Raw genomic sequence first — 12384 nt, forward strand, 5'->3', positions numbered from 1 at the left:
GTGCCCACGTATTCCTTGACTGCTGGGAACAAAGTGGTCCGCCACGTCACACGTGATCCTTAACGGCTACGGTGCCGCGTGTCCAGTTACACGTGGGACCCGCGGACTATCCGGAAATCGACGCGTATTATATCCTACACGGCGTGCGCCACTTCCGAACCCAACCTCGCCGATCGACGAGTCGTTCGGATCTTCCTCCTTCTTGGTAAACCTTCTCTTCTTCGTGTGTTTCACATTTTTGTTTCATTAATTATTTCTCGGATAATCGTTTCTTAAGTCTGTTGATCGACTAGATTGCAGACCAAATCGGGATCGGTATATTGCTACGTTTTTTCTGATTTTTTTGGAAGATTGCTTCAACTTTCGCTCAAAAAAAAAAAAAAAAAAAAAGTTCTAGTAGTTGATGGATTTCTTGTTGGAGAGCTGAGACTTTTACAGTACATCATACTCGAGTCCTTTTCACAAACTGGAATCGATTCATCGGTATGATGCTATGAACATGAAAATGCAAATGAGTTCACTAAGTTGCCCTAATTTTCTGATTGGCTTGGTTAACGCAATATTTGTTGGTGAAATCAACCTGTAGAAATTTGGGATCGTTTATCATGATGTCTTGAATTATTAGATATATGGAATATCGTGTCACTTCTTTTAGCCATGCCGAGTGTATGTAATTTTCTTTTCTTACCCTTGCTTGCTGGATGGTCTAGAATTATTAGATTTTGTGGGATGAGATCATTCTTTTTAGGTATGTTTGGTTGTGGTGGAAACAAAGATATTGATCACTTTTTTCCCTTCTAGTTGAGGAGGCAATGGAAGGAATACAACTTGCATCAATCTCTATAATATTAATCCATGAACTAGTGGTTGTTTGAGTGATCTATCTGGATTTGGCAGAAATTTTGGTTGGATGGATGCTAACTATTTGGAATAACAGAAGGGATATGACTGATTGTTATATTAGATAGAGCATATCCGATGCATGTTTCACTGGAAGTACATTTGATTATACAGTTTACATTGTCCTAAATCATGATGACCCAACGTCTTTGTTTTGTTATGCAGGGTTGTCATTTAATTACAGAGTGATATTTTGTTGATGGGATATATTAAATACATTAATTGAGTCATAAAATGTATTTTCCATGTCAGAATAACAAGGAAAAGAACTTTCTAGCTGGATCATCGACCTTCTCAGGTTTCAAAGTTTCTAAAAACCTTTTTTAAAAAAAAAAAAAAAAGAATAAATGATATGAAGGTATTTGGAATTATATGAATATACTTTAAATCCTGGGAAACTAGTATTTATAGATTTCCCGATTGAATTCTTGGTGGGTTTATGTATGTTAAATTGTATTCTTGGTGGGTTTATGTATGTTAAATTGTATTTGTAGGGTGCTTGTTAATAAATTTTGCTAACTGCTAAAGTTTATGTACCCCGATACCAGTGATCTAATAAAGATAATGTGTAAAACAATTGGATATTTTAGACTTAAATTGTCTTGCCTTTTTGAAATGTTGGCAGGAATGGACTTTGGATAGTTGTTATCAGCATGTTGGTGGCTTGGTAGGATTAAGTTGCAAATTGCTGAATCCGGATATTAATGAAACTAAAACTGCAGGCTTTTTGTGAAGTAATTAAAGGATTAAGGTTTTGAGAAGGATTTGGGAACTGTTTCATGTGATAGCAGCAGTAAATCTTATGTAGAGCAAAAAATGGGGGATATAAGATTGAATTTAATGGTATAATAAGGGGAAATAAGCTATAAAGTAAAATTAGGGTAAAGGTAGTCTATTTGTATGGCTTTGAAATATGTTTTAACAGGGAAACAGTGAAGAAAAAGATTCATAATTATCAGACTTAAGAAAATTCTTGGAGAGAAAATGAGGAGGAAGAAAGTTAGAAGTGGTGAGAGGATAGATTGGGGCCGTTCTGTATTATATTTTCTTGGATCACATTATCAGCTTGCCTCGCTTTTATGAGATTAGGATGGGTAGTCAAATCAATATACAGCTGACTCTTTCAGGATTCTTGCAAGAAAAGCGATGGTAATCTATACAGAAACTACAATATAACTCCTGAACAAGATAAAACTGAAACTAACCAAACTAAAGGTGAAAAAAAAAAAACTATTTGGAAAGTTGGTACATCCTGATTTCATCAACAAAAATGTGGCAATTGACAGCTCTGCCATACTAGGCTGCTTATTCTGAACTACAAAAAACAAGCTTGTATCTTTGGATTAAAAACCTTTTTAGGGCCCATACCAGTCTCAGCTCAAGTTTTTCTCATATCTCCCAGCGGCCAATTGCAATGGTTGGCAACAAACATATATGCTAACCATCCTAATAGTTATGCTTGATATCTGCAGCAATAAGTATGCTGAAATCTTATGCAATTTGAAGCTGCCCCTGTTAATCTCACTCAACCTGAATTACACACTTAAAATGTCTTACTTAAATTTGTGAATACTTAAATTTGTTATAGTTCTTTTTAATGAATTCTAATGAATGGTTGTGGTTGCCTTTGTCATAGATGTTGAAAGGTTAGCTGTCCAAGGGGTAGGATGTCTCCTGTTAGAAAGGATTAGAGTACCAGTACACACTGGCTGTACCATATTCTGCCAATCAGGTATCAGTATCAATATGCTCCTTGATACGTACCATACACATGGTATTCATTTTACTTTTGCAGTGCCGGCATCCATAGCCATAGTGGCATACCATGTCTATAAGGTACCATACCAGTCCATACCATATTGGTGCCTAGACTAATAGCATTACTGATTCCAGTACTTTAACCCTCGCTAAAATCCAAGGATAAAAGAATCAGATTTTATGCTTCTACTTGTCAAGGGCCAATGTGGTACTCAACTATACCGTCGTGTCACCAATTAGCACGCACTGACTGGAAAAGGTTTTGTAAACTGTTGAAATTATGCAGTTGGCACACTAATATATGATAGAATTCTGCCTTTTCCTTTTATTCAATCTATGCTGTTTTTAACATCTGAGAATGGGGAATAGATGTGTCACAGATATTTTTCATGCACTCTACATTTGCATGAATCAACATTATATGAATTTGAATGGATACTAACAGAGAAAAAGAGGTTTGCATAAGATTTTGGAGTTTTGGGAGAGCAAGAGAAAGGAAGTGAACCCGCCTGAGTGATGTTTTTGTTTCATCTACATATGAATCAACATCGTACAATATCAAATGAATACGAATCAGTACATATTGATCTAAGTCAGTACCAATAAACACCTGTTACAAAATGCTAGTAACTATGTGGCATAGTGTGACATGGGAATGCTTTGTTGCTGCCCGCTAGTGATTCAGTTATGTGATTTTGAGATTTTTGATGAAAGCCACTAGTGGTGGAAACTTTTACTTTAAATGGGTGTCATTTTCTAGCCGGTGTCTTAGAAGTTATCATAATGAAATTTAGATGGCTTCTAGATATCAAACAACTTGAGTTTTAATTTCACAACATTAAAAATTCATATTTAGATATGCTACTTAGATTTGAGTTTTTCAATTGCCTCCTAGTGTGTGGTGCTATTCAACTGAAAACATTTGCTTAACCACCAAAATTTTTGCCTTTGCTGTACTCAAATTTGATGAGATCGCATCACCAAGCAGAAGAAATCTAAGGGTCTGTTTGTTATCATTTTTGTTTTTGTTTTCTTGTTTTCAAAAATCCAAGAAGAAAATTGAAATACACTGAACAAATATGGGTCATGAAAGCCTAATATTTTTAAATTGTATGTAGAACCTTAATTGCTTTTGGCATCAAATTTTTATTGCTTTCAAAAAAAAAAAAGTGAAAAAAAAGCAAGGAATGACAGAAGTTCTGTGCATATTCTGTGTTCAACATCAATCTCCATATGGTATTTTATTAATTTGTCAGGAAAATAAAACACAAAAGGAACAACAGTACCAAACAGGCCCTAAATTAATCGAAAGCTTGAAAAGGGCATTAAACCCCTTTAACCATACATGAGATGTGTGCATGAGATATATTTGTATCTGTACTTCCCTAGATGAAAATGCTGCTGCATGCAGGGTGAGATTAAGATTTTATTTAATAGAAATGCATGAGGTTTGCTTGAATAGAAAGTAATGTAAGCAAAAACAAATAGAGATGATATGTTCCATGCAAAGGAAATGGAAAATATCACAAGAAAGGGGCCAGGATTTATTTAGCTTTAACTGCAAGAAATCCGGCGTGAAGTTGTGAGAAAGCGGTCAAGCAGGAGTTAATACTTATTTCTTGTTTGTGATTGCAACTTTAGTAAATAATGACAATTAAAGGCAAATACATATTAACTATAGTACTGGCTTTCAATTTCTCACTTTTATCGGTATTTTTTTTATATACTTGCTAACATTTGGTAGCTGTACCATTTACGTAACATGTAGGTATATATCGTTATTAGGAAGAGTTCATTTTATATGGTAATTTACAAGATTACAACGTGAAAAATTTCCAGAGGGGCCATTCATATGAAAAAGTGCAGTGTAGGACCTTCTGAGATATTGATGTTACTGAAAATAGCTAGCATTGCCTGACAAGCTTCATGTGCACTCTGCTTGGCTTAACTTATGAAGGGAAAAAATGCTTATTCTTTCTCATAATCGACACAATATTTTTCAGTGCCTTTGTCAACAAATATTAGTGATGATGAAGTCTGTCAGTAGTTGCTTATTAACTAGTTGTTGGACAATATGGTACTATTTTGGTCCAATATTTATCGAGTGAAAGCCTCGAGTAGAAAGTTCATACATGGTTATGTTTTGAATGAACATGACCGGTTTTATCAATTGTTTTGTGCATCATCCACTTCAGTGAAGAACATGGGAGGTGGGAAGGACAAGCATGGTGAGAAAGACACCAGTGACAAAGGATTCTTTTCAGACCTGGCACATGGACATTATCCACCAGGACACCACTCTGGACACCCTCCACCACCTGGGGCATACCCACCTCAAGGTTACCCCCCAGCACCTGGGGGATATCCTCAAGGGTACCCTCCACAGGGATACCCTCCACATGGGTACCCCCCTGCTGGATACCCACAAGCAGGTTATCCCGGTCCATCTGCTCCACATCAAGGTATGTATCATTACCAAATATTGTATTGTAGACCTTGCTTGTGGTTCATCCTCCATGTTGGTAGATTGTCTTAGCGTTTTAAGTCACAAAAATCCATGGAACCATCAGTTTTTCTCTATTAGTATTATAGATCATCTAATCTTGGGGATCTGAAAAGGAATTTGATTAACGCTGATTCCTCCAAGGCTGTTACTGTCGTGTCATTTTCAAGATCAATGTCGCTTTTACTTATTAACAGTATCATGGGCATTTATCCATTCATTAGCAGTATTAACAAACACAGCTGTATGATTAAAAAAAGCTGTTATTTCATTTTATAAGGTCGTTATTCTTTGTTATGAATTGTGACACAAACATGTAGGATCATCTCCATTCATCTGAGAACGCAGGCTCCTTCAACTTGCGTTCCTTGTTATTTTCTACTCCACAATACGAGCCTTGCCGACCTGGTTACTTGGAAAAGGTTGGATCCTTGACGTCTTTTAACTTCTTTGACAAACACTGGTTCAAAAATCTATTACAGGCCATGGGTCTCACATGGGAGCGATGCTAGCTGGGGGTGCAGCTGCTGCAGCGGCCGCTTATGGGGCGCACCATATGTCTCATGGTGCTCATCATGCTCCACATGGGGCCTACCATGGGCACATGCCTGGCCACCACGGCAAGTTCAAGCATGGGAAGTTTGGCAAGCACAAGCATGGGAAGCATGGTATGTTTGGAGGGAAGAAGGGTATGTTCGGAGGGAAGTTCAAGAAGTGGAAGTAATTGCTAGTAGTGTTTGATTGCTGACTGAGCCAGCGAACCTTTCGTTGTAGTTCCAATCAAATTTCTGCTGATCGTATTACAAAGCTTTGTGCTTTGTCTTCTTACGGTTGCCTTGAACTTTGCTTTCTACCTATAAGCGCTTTATATTATGTATAGGTGAATAAAGAGAACTTTATATAAATAAATGCTCTGCCTTTTTTCTACTGTACATAAATCTTTATTGCTGCCTCATTTTTCCAGTAGTTGGAGCAGTGATTGCTTAAAATGCAAACGAATCCAATTTAAATCAGGTGCCCGAGTGATGCACTCTGGTCATCCATCTATCCACCAGGACCAGAAGAGTACCCTTTTCTTTTAAATCGGATTGTTTTTGACGTCCAATTTTGATGCTTGGTTTCTTTCTATTCACAATATTTGCTACTGATGCCTCGCTCGAATGGGAGTGGAGCCAATGGAGATGGCTAATTTTGGGATATCACTGGTTGTTAGTGTCCCAGTAGATGTCAGTAGTTTCAAAAATATAGTTCTGAGTTTACATGTTTAGGCCCTTTTTTTTTTTTTTTAATAATTATGGTTGAAACAACATTTTGTTGATTGGTAGTCTTGGGCCTTTTAATGGACAGCTTAAGATTACTTCTTCCATGAGTACGTGTCACTCTGCTATGAAGATAGAACACGTAAGAGATTAATTTATACTCCTGAGCGAAGGGAGAAGAAAAAGGGTGCAGATATGGCACATGATTCTTGGTAAATCTGAAATCGGTGCCACCAGCGAACTAAGAAAGCAAGGTTTTCTGATGGTTTGAATAAGATAATTAAAGAAAAAGAAGTATTTACCTGCCTAGTCCTTGACACCTTGTATATCCAGAAGTTGGTAAGACTTGTTAAAGGCTGTAGATAGCAAGGTGCTGGGATATTGGAGACATTTCATTGTTCCTTTGATTCATTATAATAGACTTTACAGCACAACTATGATCTGATCCCTCATTTCTACTCTAGTTGGGGCGCCTGAAAACACTTGCCCTAATTAACTAATTGTCCATTTAAGCCACACTAGAGGATGACAGCTGCCTGCTAGCCTGCATGCCTGATGCCTATTCCAAGAGGTCAAATGCTATAGTGAATACTCCATGATTCTTTACCAGTAAGTTGCTACCCAATCTGTCTCACTAGTCATTTAACAAATGAAAATCTTAGCTCTTAATGTTAGTCACATTATTTCATGCCATCCAGAAAATTATGTTGGCTGACAAAACCAAAATCATAATTAACAAGACTTTGTCATTTGTTTATGATTAGTTGGTGGGGATAAAAAAAAAGTAGTTATCTCTTGGACTGGCTTTACAAGGCTGACATGTTAACAGATCAAATATAAGCAGATTTAAGGTTTCTTCTCATGATTTACTGCAAGTGAAGAATCTCAGATGCAATCTATATTACAAATACAAGGTAGCCAAGTCACAGGATAGACAAAAATTTCGAATGCTGGATACTCGATCACTGAGAATATTTACACAAGCTTTAAATCCACAAAGGTTACTTTTATATTACACGTCCTATACCCAATTCATCTTCAATATCATCACCCTCTTCAAAGAGTTTGAGAAATCGTGCCTGATCTTGCTCCCTCTTTCTTTTCTGCCAGAGTTTATATGCAGTCACCATTCCGATGACAGTTACAACAGAAGCCAATACGCAGAGGATTACCACTAAAGCCACATTCGGTTTCTTGACCACAGCCTTCCTGTCTGAGCTGACAGATCGAGTAGAGTCTATAATCACAATGATTAGCACATAATCAGAGTCACACCATCAACTGACTTATTTAGGTAATCTAAGCAATGAGTGTTCTATATTAGTTTACATTCAAAGGAATCATATTATCTGTTGATTAAGTTATTATCAGAATCGATGGATCCAAAAGTACTAGACTAAGTTTACGACAAATAAGAAACAGAAAGAAATGAAAGAACATTCGGCTGAAAACTAAGCAATAAATATTATTATTATTAGTGTTTCAGCATTGGCAAGCAGTAAATAAGAAGACAGAAATTTAGACAAAAATTAAATGTGGATCTTGCACTCACCAGCAGAAGCAGTGCACTCGAGGCATATAAATGTGGCATTGAATTCCTTGTCCTTGAAATGAGAATATTTTCCATCAACAAAGTCATCAGCACATAGCTCCCACTCATCGAAAACGTCATCAGATTTTATAACGTCCTCCTCATATAAACCACATCGCTTACATTTGTTAACTGGAAGCTCCGTCAGAGGCTGCGAGCAAGATAATACATGGCCATAAATTGCCTTGAAATAAAGGTTTCAAGTACTGGTCATGTGCTGGCCAGCAAATACTTTTTGGGCCAGAACTGGCAGCCAGCATCAGGCATACCGGCCATTATCAACCCATGCCATATCGGGCATAAGGCCTGCCAGCTCTCAAACCCAATGCTGAATGTGCTAGTGCCAGCAATACTTTTATCCTCATTTGAGACACATTCCAATGTATGCTAAGACAATGCATTGAAAAACCAAGTTTTGATACATGATAGTTTTGGAGTAGACAATTGAAAAAAGGTGGGAAGCTCTACATCAGCAAGATAGTGATCTGAAGCTGAAGGATAAAAATCTATCCAGATGATATTAAAAGAACTCATGAGAGGCAGCGGCTTCATCTAGACAAAGTGACTTACCATTCAAATGGAAACAGGTACAAATTAAATTGGAAATTCTACATGTAAATGTAAAGCATCTATGAGTTGAGGACATTTTTAAAAACCCCCACCTTCCACAAAAAGAATTTTTTAGAAAAATCAAGAAATTTCTTTCTTAGAGGGTAAACATCTACATTTTCTTAAAATCATGCCTTCAAGTTCACTCCTCATAAAACTATCAAACTATACCATGCATATCTATATGTTTGCCAATAGATATCCAGATGTACCAAAACCCAAAGCATGAGAGTTGATGAGCATGAAAGTCTCTAGACTATCATAATTCAGGGAAACGCTAGTCATACTTCCATGCTCCAACTCAATGTGTTTCTAAAAGATGCTTCTAGCTTGCCCTGATCAACTGCTTTCTAGGGAATTGGGTTTAGAAAGTTGACAAGAGTTCCAGTCTCGACCAACTGAAAAATATAAGCCCGGATCATTTTGGTTATCAAGGAAGACAGTTGGATTTTTACAAAGTTGCAATGGAAACATGTTCTGAACACTTAATGATGGCATTAAGGTAAGGACCTCACAGGTAACACCTGAGCATCATGAAAGACCTTTGTAATAACTAAGGATGGAAGAAGAAACTACTTAAAAGCTTTGAAGTAAGCATTCTAAAAGGTGTCCAGATACTTACGGACTTGACTAGAGTAAGTTGCCTGGGTTTCAACATTGTTAGGTGCTACATTACTTTACAAAACCATGACATTTCATTCAGCCTCTGTTGAAACAGATCTTTCATAGCATTGGAGTTTCACTGTGGAAAAATTAAAATGGGCAGTCTTCTAAATGGCAACCTTGAGAAAAGTTCAAGCCATCTATAAAAGCTATGAGAAAGCTAGCTTAAAAGCATGAATAATGACTAGAAACTTAAAATAAAATAAAATAAAATAAAACTGAAAGACTAGATGTAGCTTAACAGTGTGGATGAAAGAACGATTTTAACGAGTAAACATAATAGCACATTCCACATAGGTCATCACTGAATCATTCAGCGAATATAAATGAGGGCATAGCTGAACTTTAATTAAAGTGAGATTAATTCCATGCCAACAACAATCATTTATGTAATTCAAGGAGAAGTGTAGAAGATTCCTGCTTTAAAATATGATTGCAGATTAACCAAAGGCAGGTTATATTTTAGTTTTGTGCATAATATTAATAGCATACAAGGATTCGGAAAGTTGAATTGAAATGGATACTTGCTATTTATCTCTGTCCTTCCTTTTGGTATTATCTTCTGAAAACCATATATTACTTAAATACTGATTTTATGACCCAAATGAAAACTAAAGAGATTCAGTAAATTTTGAGATATCTGAAATACACAATTGCCACAAACCTGCCATGATTCTTCACCCTTGAAAGTGTACAAAATATTTGTTTGCCTCACATCTGGCAAAATTGTCCTGTTTTTTCCTCCTTGACAAGAAAAATAAATGGTTGGTTTGGAAGGAAACCAATCATGAGTTTGATATAGTTCAATTGACCCCAGGGTAACGAGCCTTGTTGACATAATTCCTACAAAAGTAAAACCTTCATTCACTAATTTGGAAATTGAAATGGATTGAAGAATTAACAAAAGCCCAACAGACCTCAGAAACTTTAGATGTTTTAATGAAAAGAAATCAAGCATGTTAATTCATACCAGGAAGCATATTAAAACAAAAAAAACTATAGTAAAAGTGCAAAGTATGACCATAGACAACTGTCTCCTTCAACATTCTTCTTTAAACAATTGCTTAAGTTGGTGCAAAGCAAATACATTTTACATATTTCTTTCAACGATCGCCTAAGTCAGTGCATAGCAAATATATTTACATCCATTTCCTGTAGACTATACTGCCCTCTGTTTGTGCAATAACATTAATGGCATTGCCCAACTTCCTTCAGAAAGATTACAATTGAACCAACAAAGCAAATCAAGCAAGTCCTACTATTCATATAAGGACTACATCTCCCAAGGTCCCAAATAATAATTGTGGTACTTTGATAACCTCCTCTTTCTTAAAAAAACTATTGCTTTTCTTGTCCCTTCTGACATGCCTAATGACTCACACAAACCGCAATTGCCAATTGACAATGAAAAGGCATGGTCAGAAACAAATCAGCAAAGATCCTACATCGAGAATGGAGGCAAAAGCATTTTGGAATGGAAACTTTCTTCCAGCAATTTTCCACCACATCAATTCAAATTTCCTCTTTTCAGATCCTACAATATGCTATGAAAATCCTCACCTATCAACTCGGTGAATACGATATGCCCACACCTCATCCTGATTGGTATGCCTCCCAATCTTTCCCCCGTGTTTTACTACTACCTTACCTCCTCCTATTTCTACCACTTCTACCTGAAAACCGCCATCTAAGCTCATCCTTTTTTTTTTTTTGGGTAGGAACCCATCTCTTATTTAAGAACACCCCACTGCGAATAGACTCTGCCATCTAGACTGGTCTAATTGTTCTTCTTTCAGCAAGTCCAGCACTTTTAGGTCGCTTTAATGTCTGCAACCTACCAATCCGCCGACCTGACTCCCCAGTCTCTACTCCAAAGAAAACACAAATAAACCTTCGTTCTCTAATCCCCCCAATCCCATCATTACCAGATTATGAATCGTAGGAAACGAGAGTGCTACAGTTAACAATAGCAATCAATCGAATTCGCTTAAATTTATATCGAACGATAGGATTCGGGATCTTTCTCACTGTATATCAATAGAGGAGCATGGAATAGAATAATAAAGAAAGAAAGGGGCGAAGAAACAGTTGAAGAAAAATAAAAAGAAGAGGGTTCGATTCTTTTACCAGGAATACGGCAGAAGAAAACGTAAAAGATGAGGAGGAGGCGAGGGATCAGTAGATATCGAGGCCTCTTCATAGCGATGAGGGCGAACCAGAGATGACGAGAGGTGAAGAAATATTCGGCAAGGGAGGGCGGAGACGGAGACGGAGACGGAGACGGAGAAAGAAGAGAACGCAAAATAAAAAGGATGGAGGGAATATATACGTGGAGAGGAAGAGAAAGTTGACGGTCAGATCTCCCAAGGTCTTCTCCGGTATGCTAGCCGCCGGGCCAATCGTTTTACCGACCGTCTTTCTCACTCTGTTGGCCGTCTGATCTGGATCGGGATTATGATAAGCTGCAAATCGTTAGAATAAGGTAAAGTTTGAACGAAATTAGAGTCGTCGGATTTCGATCGGACGACTCGGATCAGATCAGGAAGGCTGTTGATAAGGGACTCCGTCAGCGTGTGAACTTTCCGGAGTCTTCGTTTCGAAAATTAAAAATAACCTCGGTTAAACATCAATTAAGGTGCTCCCTATTTTCACTCGAACGAAAATTACCGTACGGGCCGTCTGCCACCAGAGCATAGCCATAAGCAGCATCCTAATGCCTCTACAATTGCATTATTTTATAATTACGATTTTTAATTTTAAAATTTTAATAATATCTTAAATTTAGAAAAAATTAGAAAATTATATTTTATATCATATGTAATATATGGCCGTGCATCGTGCCAATCATCTCAATTCATTCTTATAAAATCTATTCATCATGTGCTCATTTCAGTAATTCACCTATAAAATGAGTCAGGGGCGTTTGGCGCATTACATAGGTAATATTGCTATGATAATGTGATTGTAAAGAAAATGTGATTACCTGATAGAATAACATAAAATCCTACATTGCAGTGTTTGATATGTAGAGTAATGTTGTTGTAAAATAACAGAGAATTCTACGTTGCAGTGTTTGGTATATAATTTAGATTACATTGAAT

General features: G+C 37.0%; 2 protein-coding genes across 4 annotated transcripts; one reads left to right on the forward strand and one right to left on the reverse strand.

Moving 5' to 3' along the window:
* Window positions 1-58: 58 nt before the first annotated feature.
* LOC105044523 (uncharacterized) lies at window positions 59-6099 on the forward strand. 3 transcript variants are annotated; one of them, XM_010922458.3, is made up of 4 exons: window positions 123-205; window positions 2537-2632; window positions 4854-5120; window positions 5644-6099. In XM_010922458.3, the coding sequence occupies exons 3-4, from the start codon at window positions 4862-4864 to the stop codon at window positions 5883-5885; spliced, it is 501 nt and encodes a 166-aa protein (XP_010920760.1). In that variant the 5' UTR covers window positions 123-205; window positions 2537-2632; window positions 4854-4861; the 3' UTR covers window positions 5886-6099. The 3 variants fall into 3 exon arrangements, with proteins under 3 accessions (XP_010920759.1, XP_010920760.1, XP_029120266.2); XM_010922457.3 differs by lacking the exon at window positions 2537-2632 and having other exon boundaries at window positions 59-205; XM_029264433.2 differs by lacking the exons at window positions 123-205; window positions 2537-2632 and having other exon boundaries at window positions 3837-5120.
* Window positions 6100-7257: 1158 nt separating this feature from the next.
* LOC105044526 (uncharacterized) lies at window positions 7258-11664 on the reverse strand. The gene is made up of 4 exons (XM_010922460.3): window positions 11411-11664; window positions 9948-10126; window positions 7973-8162; window positions 7258-7657 (listed from the first exon to the last, which is right to left on the reverse strand). Exons 1-4 carry the CDS (start codon window positions 11481-11483, stop codon window positions 7428-7430), a joined length of 672 nt encoding a protein of 223 aa, XP_010920762.1. The 5' UTR covers window positions 11484-11664; the 3' UTR covers window positions 7258-7427.
* Window positions 11665-12384: the final 720 nt, after the last annotated feature.

The sequence above is a fragment of the Elaeis guineensis genome, chromosome 5 (assembly GCF_000442705.2).
Source record: "Elaeis guineensis isolate ETL-2024a chromosome 5, EG11, whole genome shotgun sequence".
Lineage (NCBI taxonomy): Eukaryota > Viridiplantae > Streptophyta > Magnoliopsida > Arecales > Arecaceae > Elaeis > Elaeis guineensis.

Bases quoted from the DNA above. Each gene is read 5' to 3' on its own strand.
- LOC105044526 (XM_010922460.3), bottom strand. From the start codon at position 11,483: ATGAAGAGGCCTCGATATCTACTGATCCCTCGCCTCCTCCTCATCTTT. The intron at 10,127-11,410 runs GTAAAAGAATCG...TTACTTTTGTAG, and splicing joins TTTCTTCTGCCGTATTCCTG to GAATTATGTCAACAAGGCTC. The intron at 7,658-7,972 runs GTGAGTGCAAGA...TTGTGATTATAG, and splicing joins CGAGTGCACTGCTTCTGCTG to ACTCTACTCGATCTGTCAGC.
- LOC105044523 (XM_029264433.2), top strand. From the start codon at position 4,733: ATGGTACTATTTTGGTCCAATATTTATCGAGTGAAAGCCTCGAGTAGA. The intron at 5,121-5,643 runs GTATGTATCATT...AATCTATTACAG, and splicing joins TCCATCTGCTCCACATCAAG to GCCATGGGTCTCACATGGGA.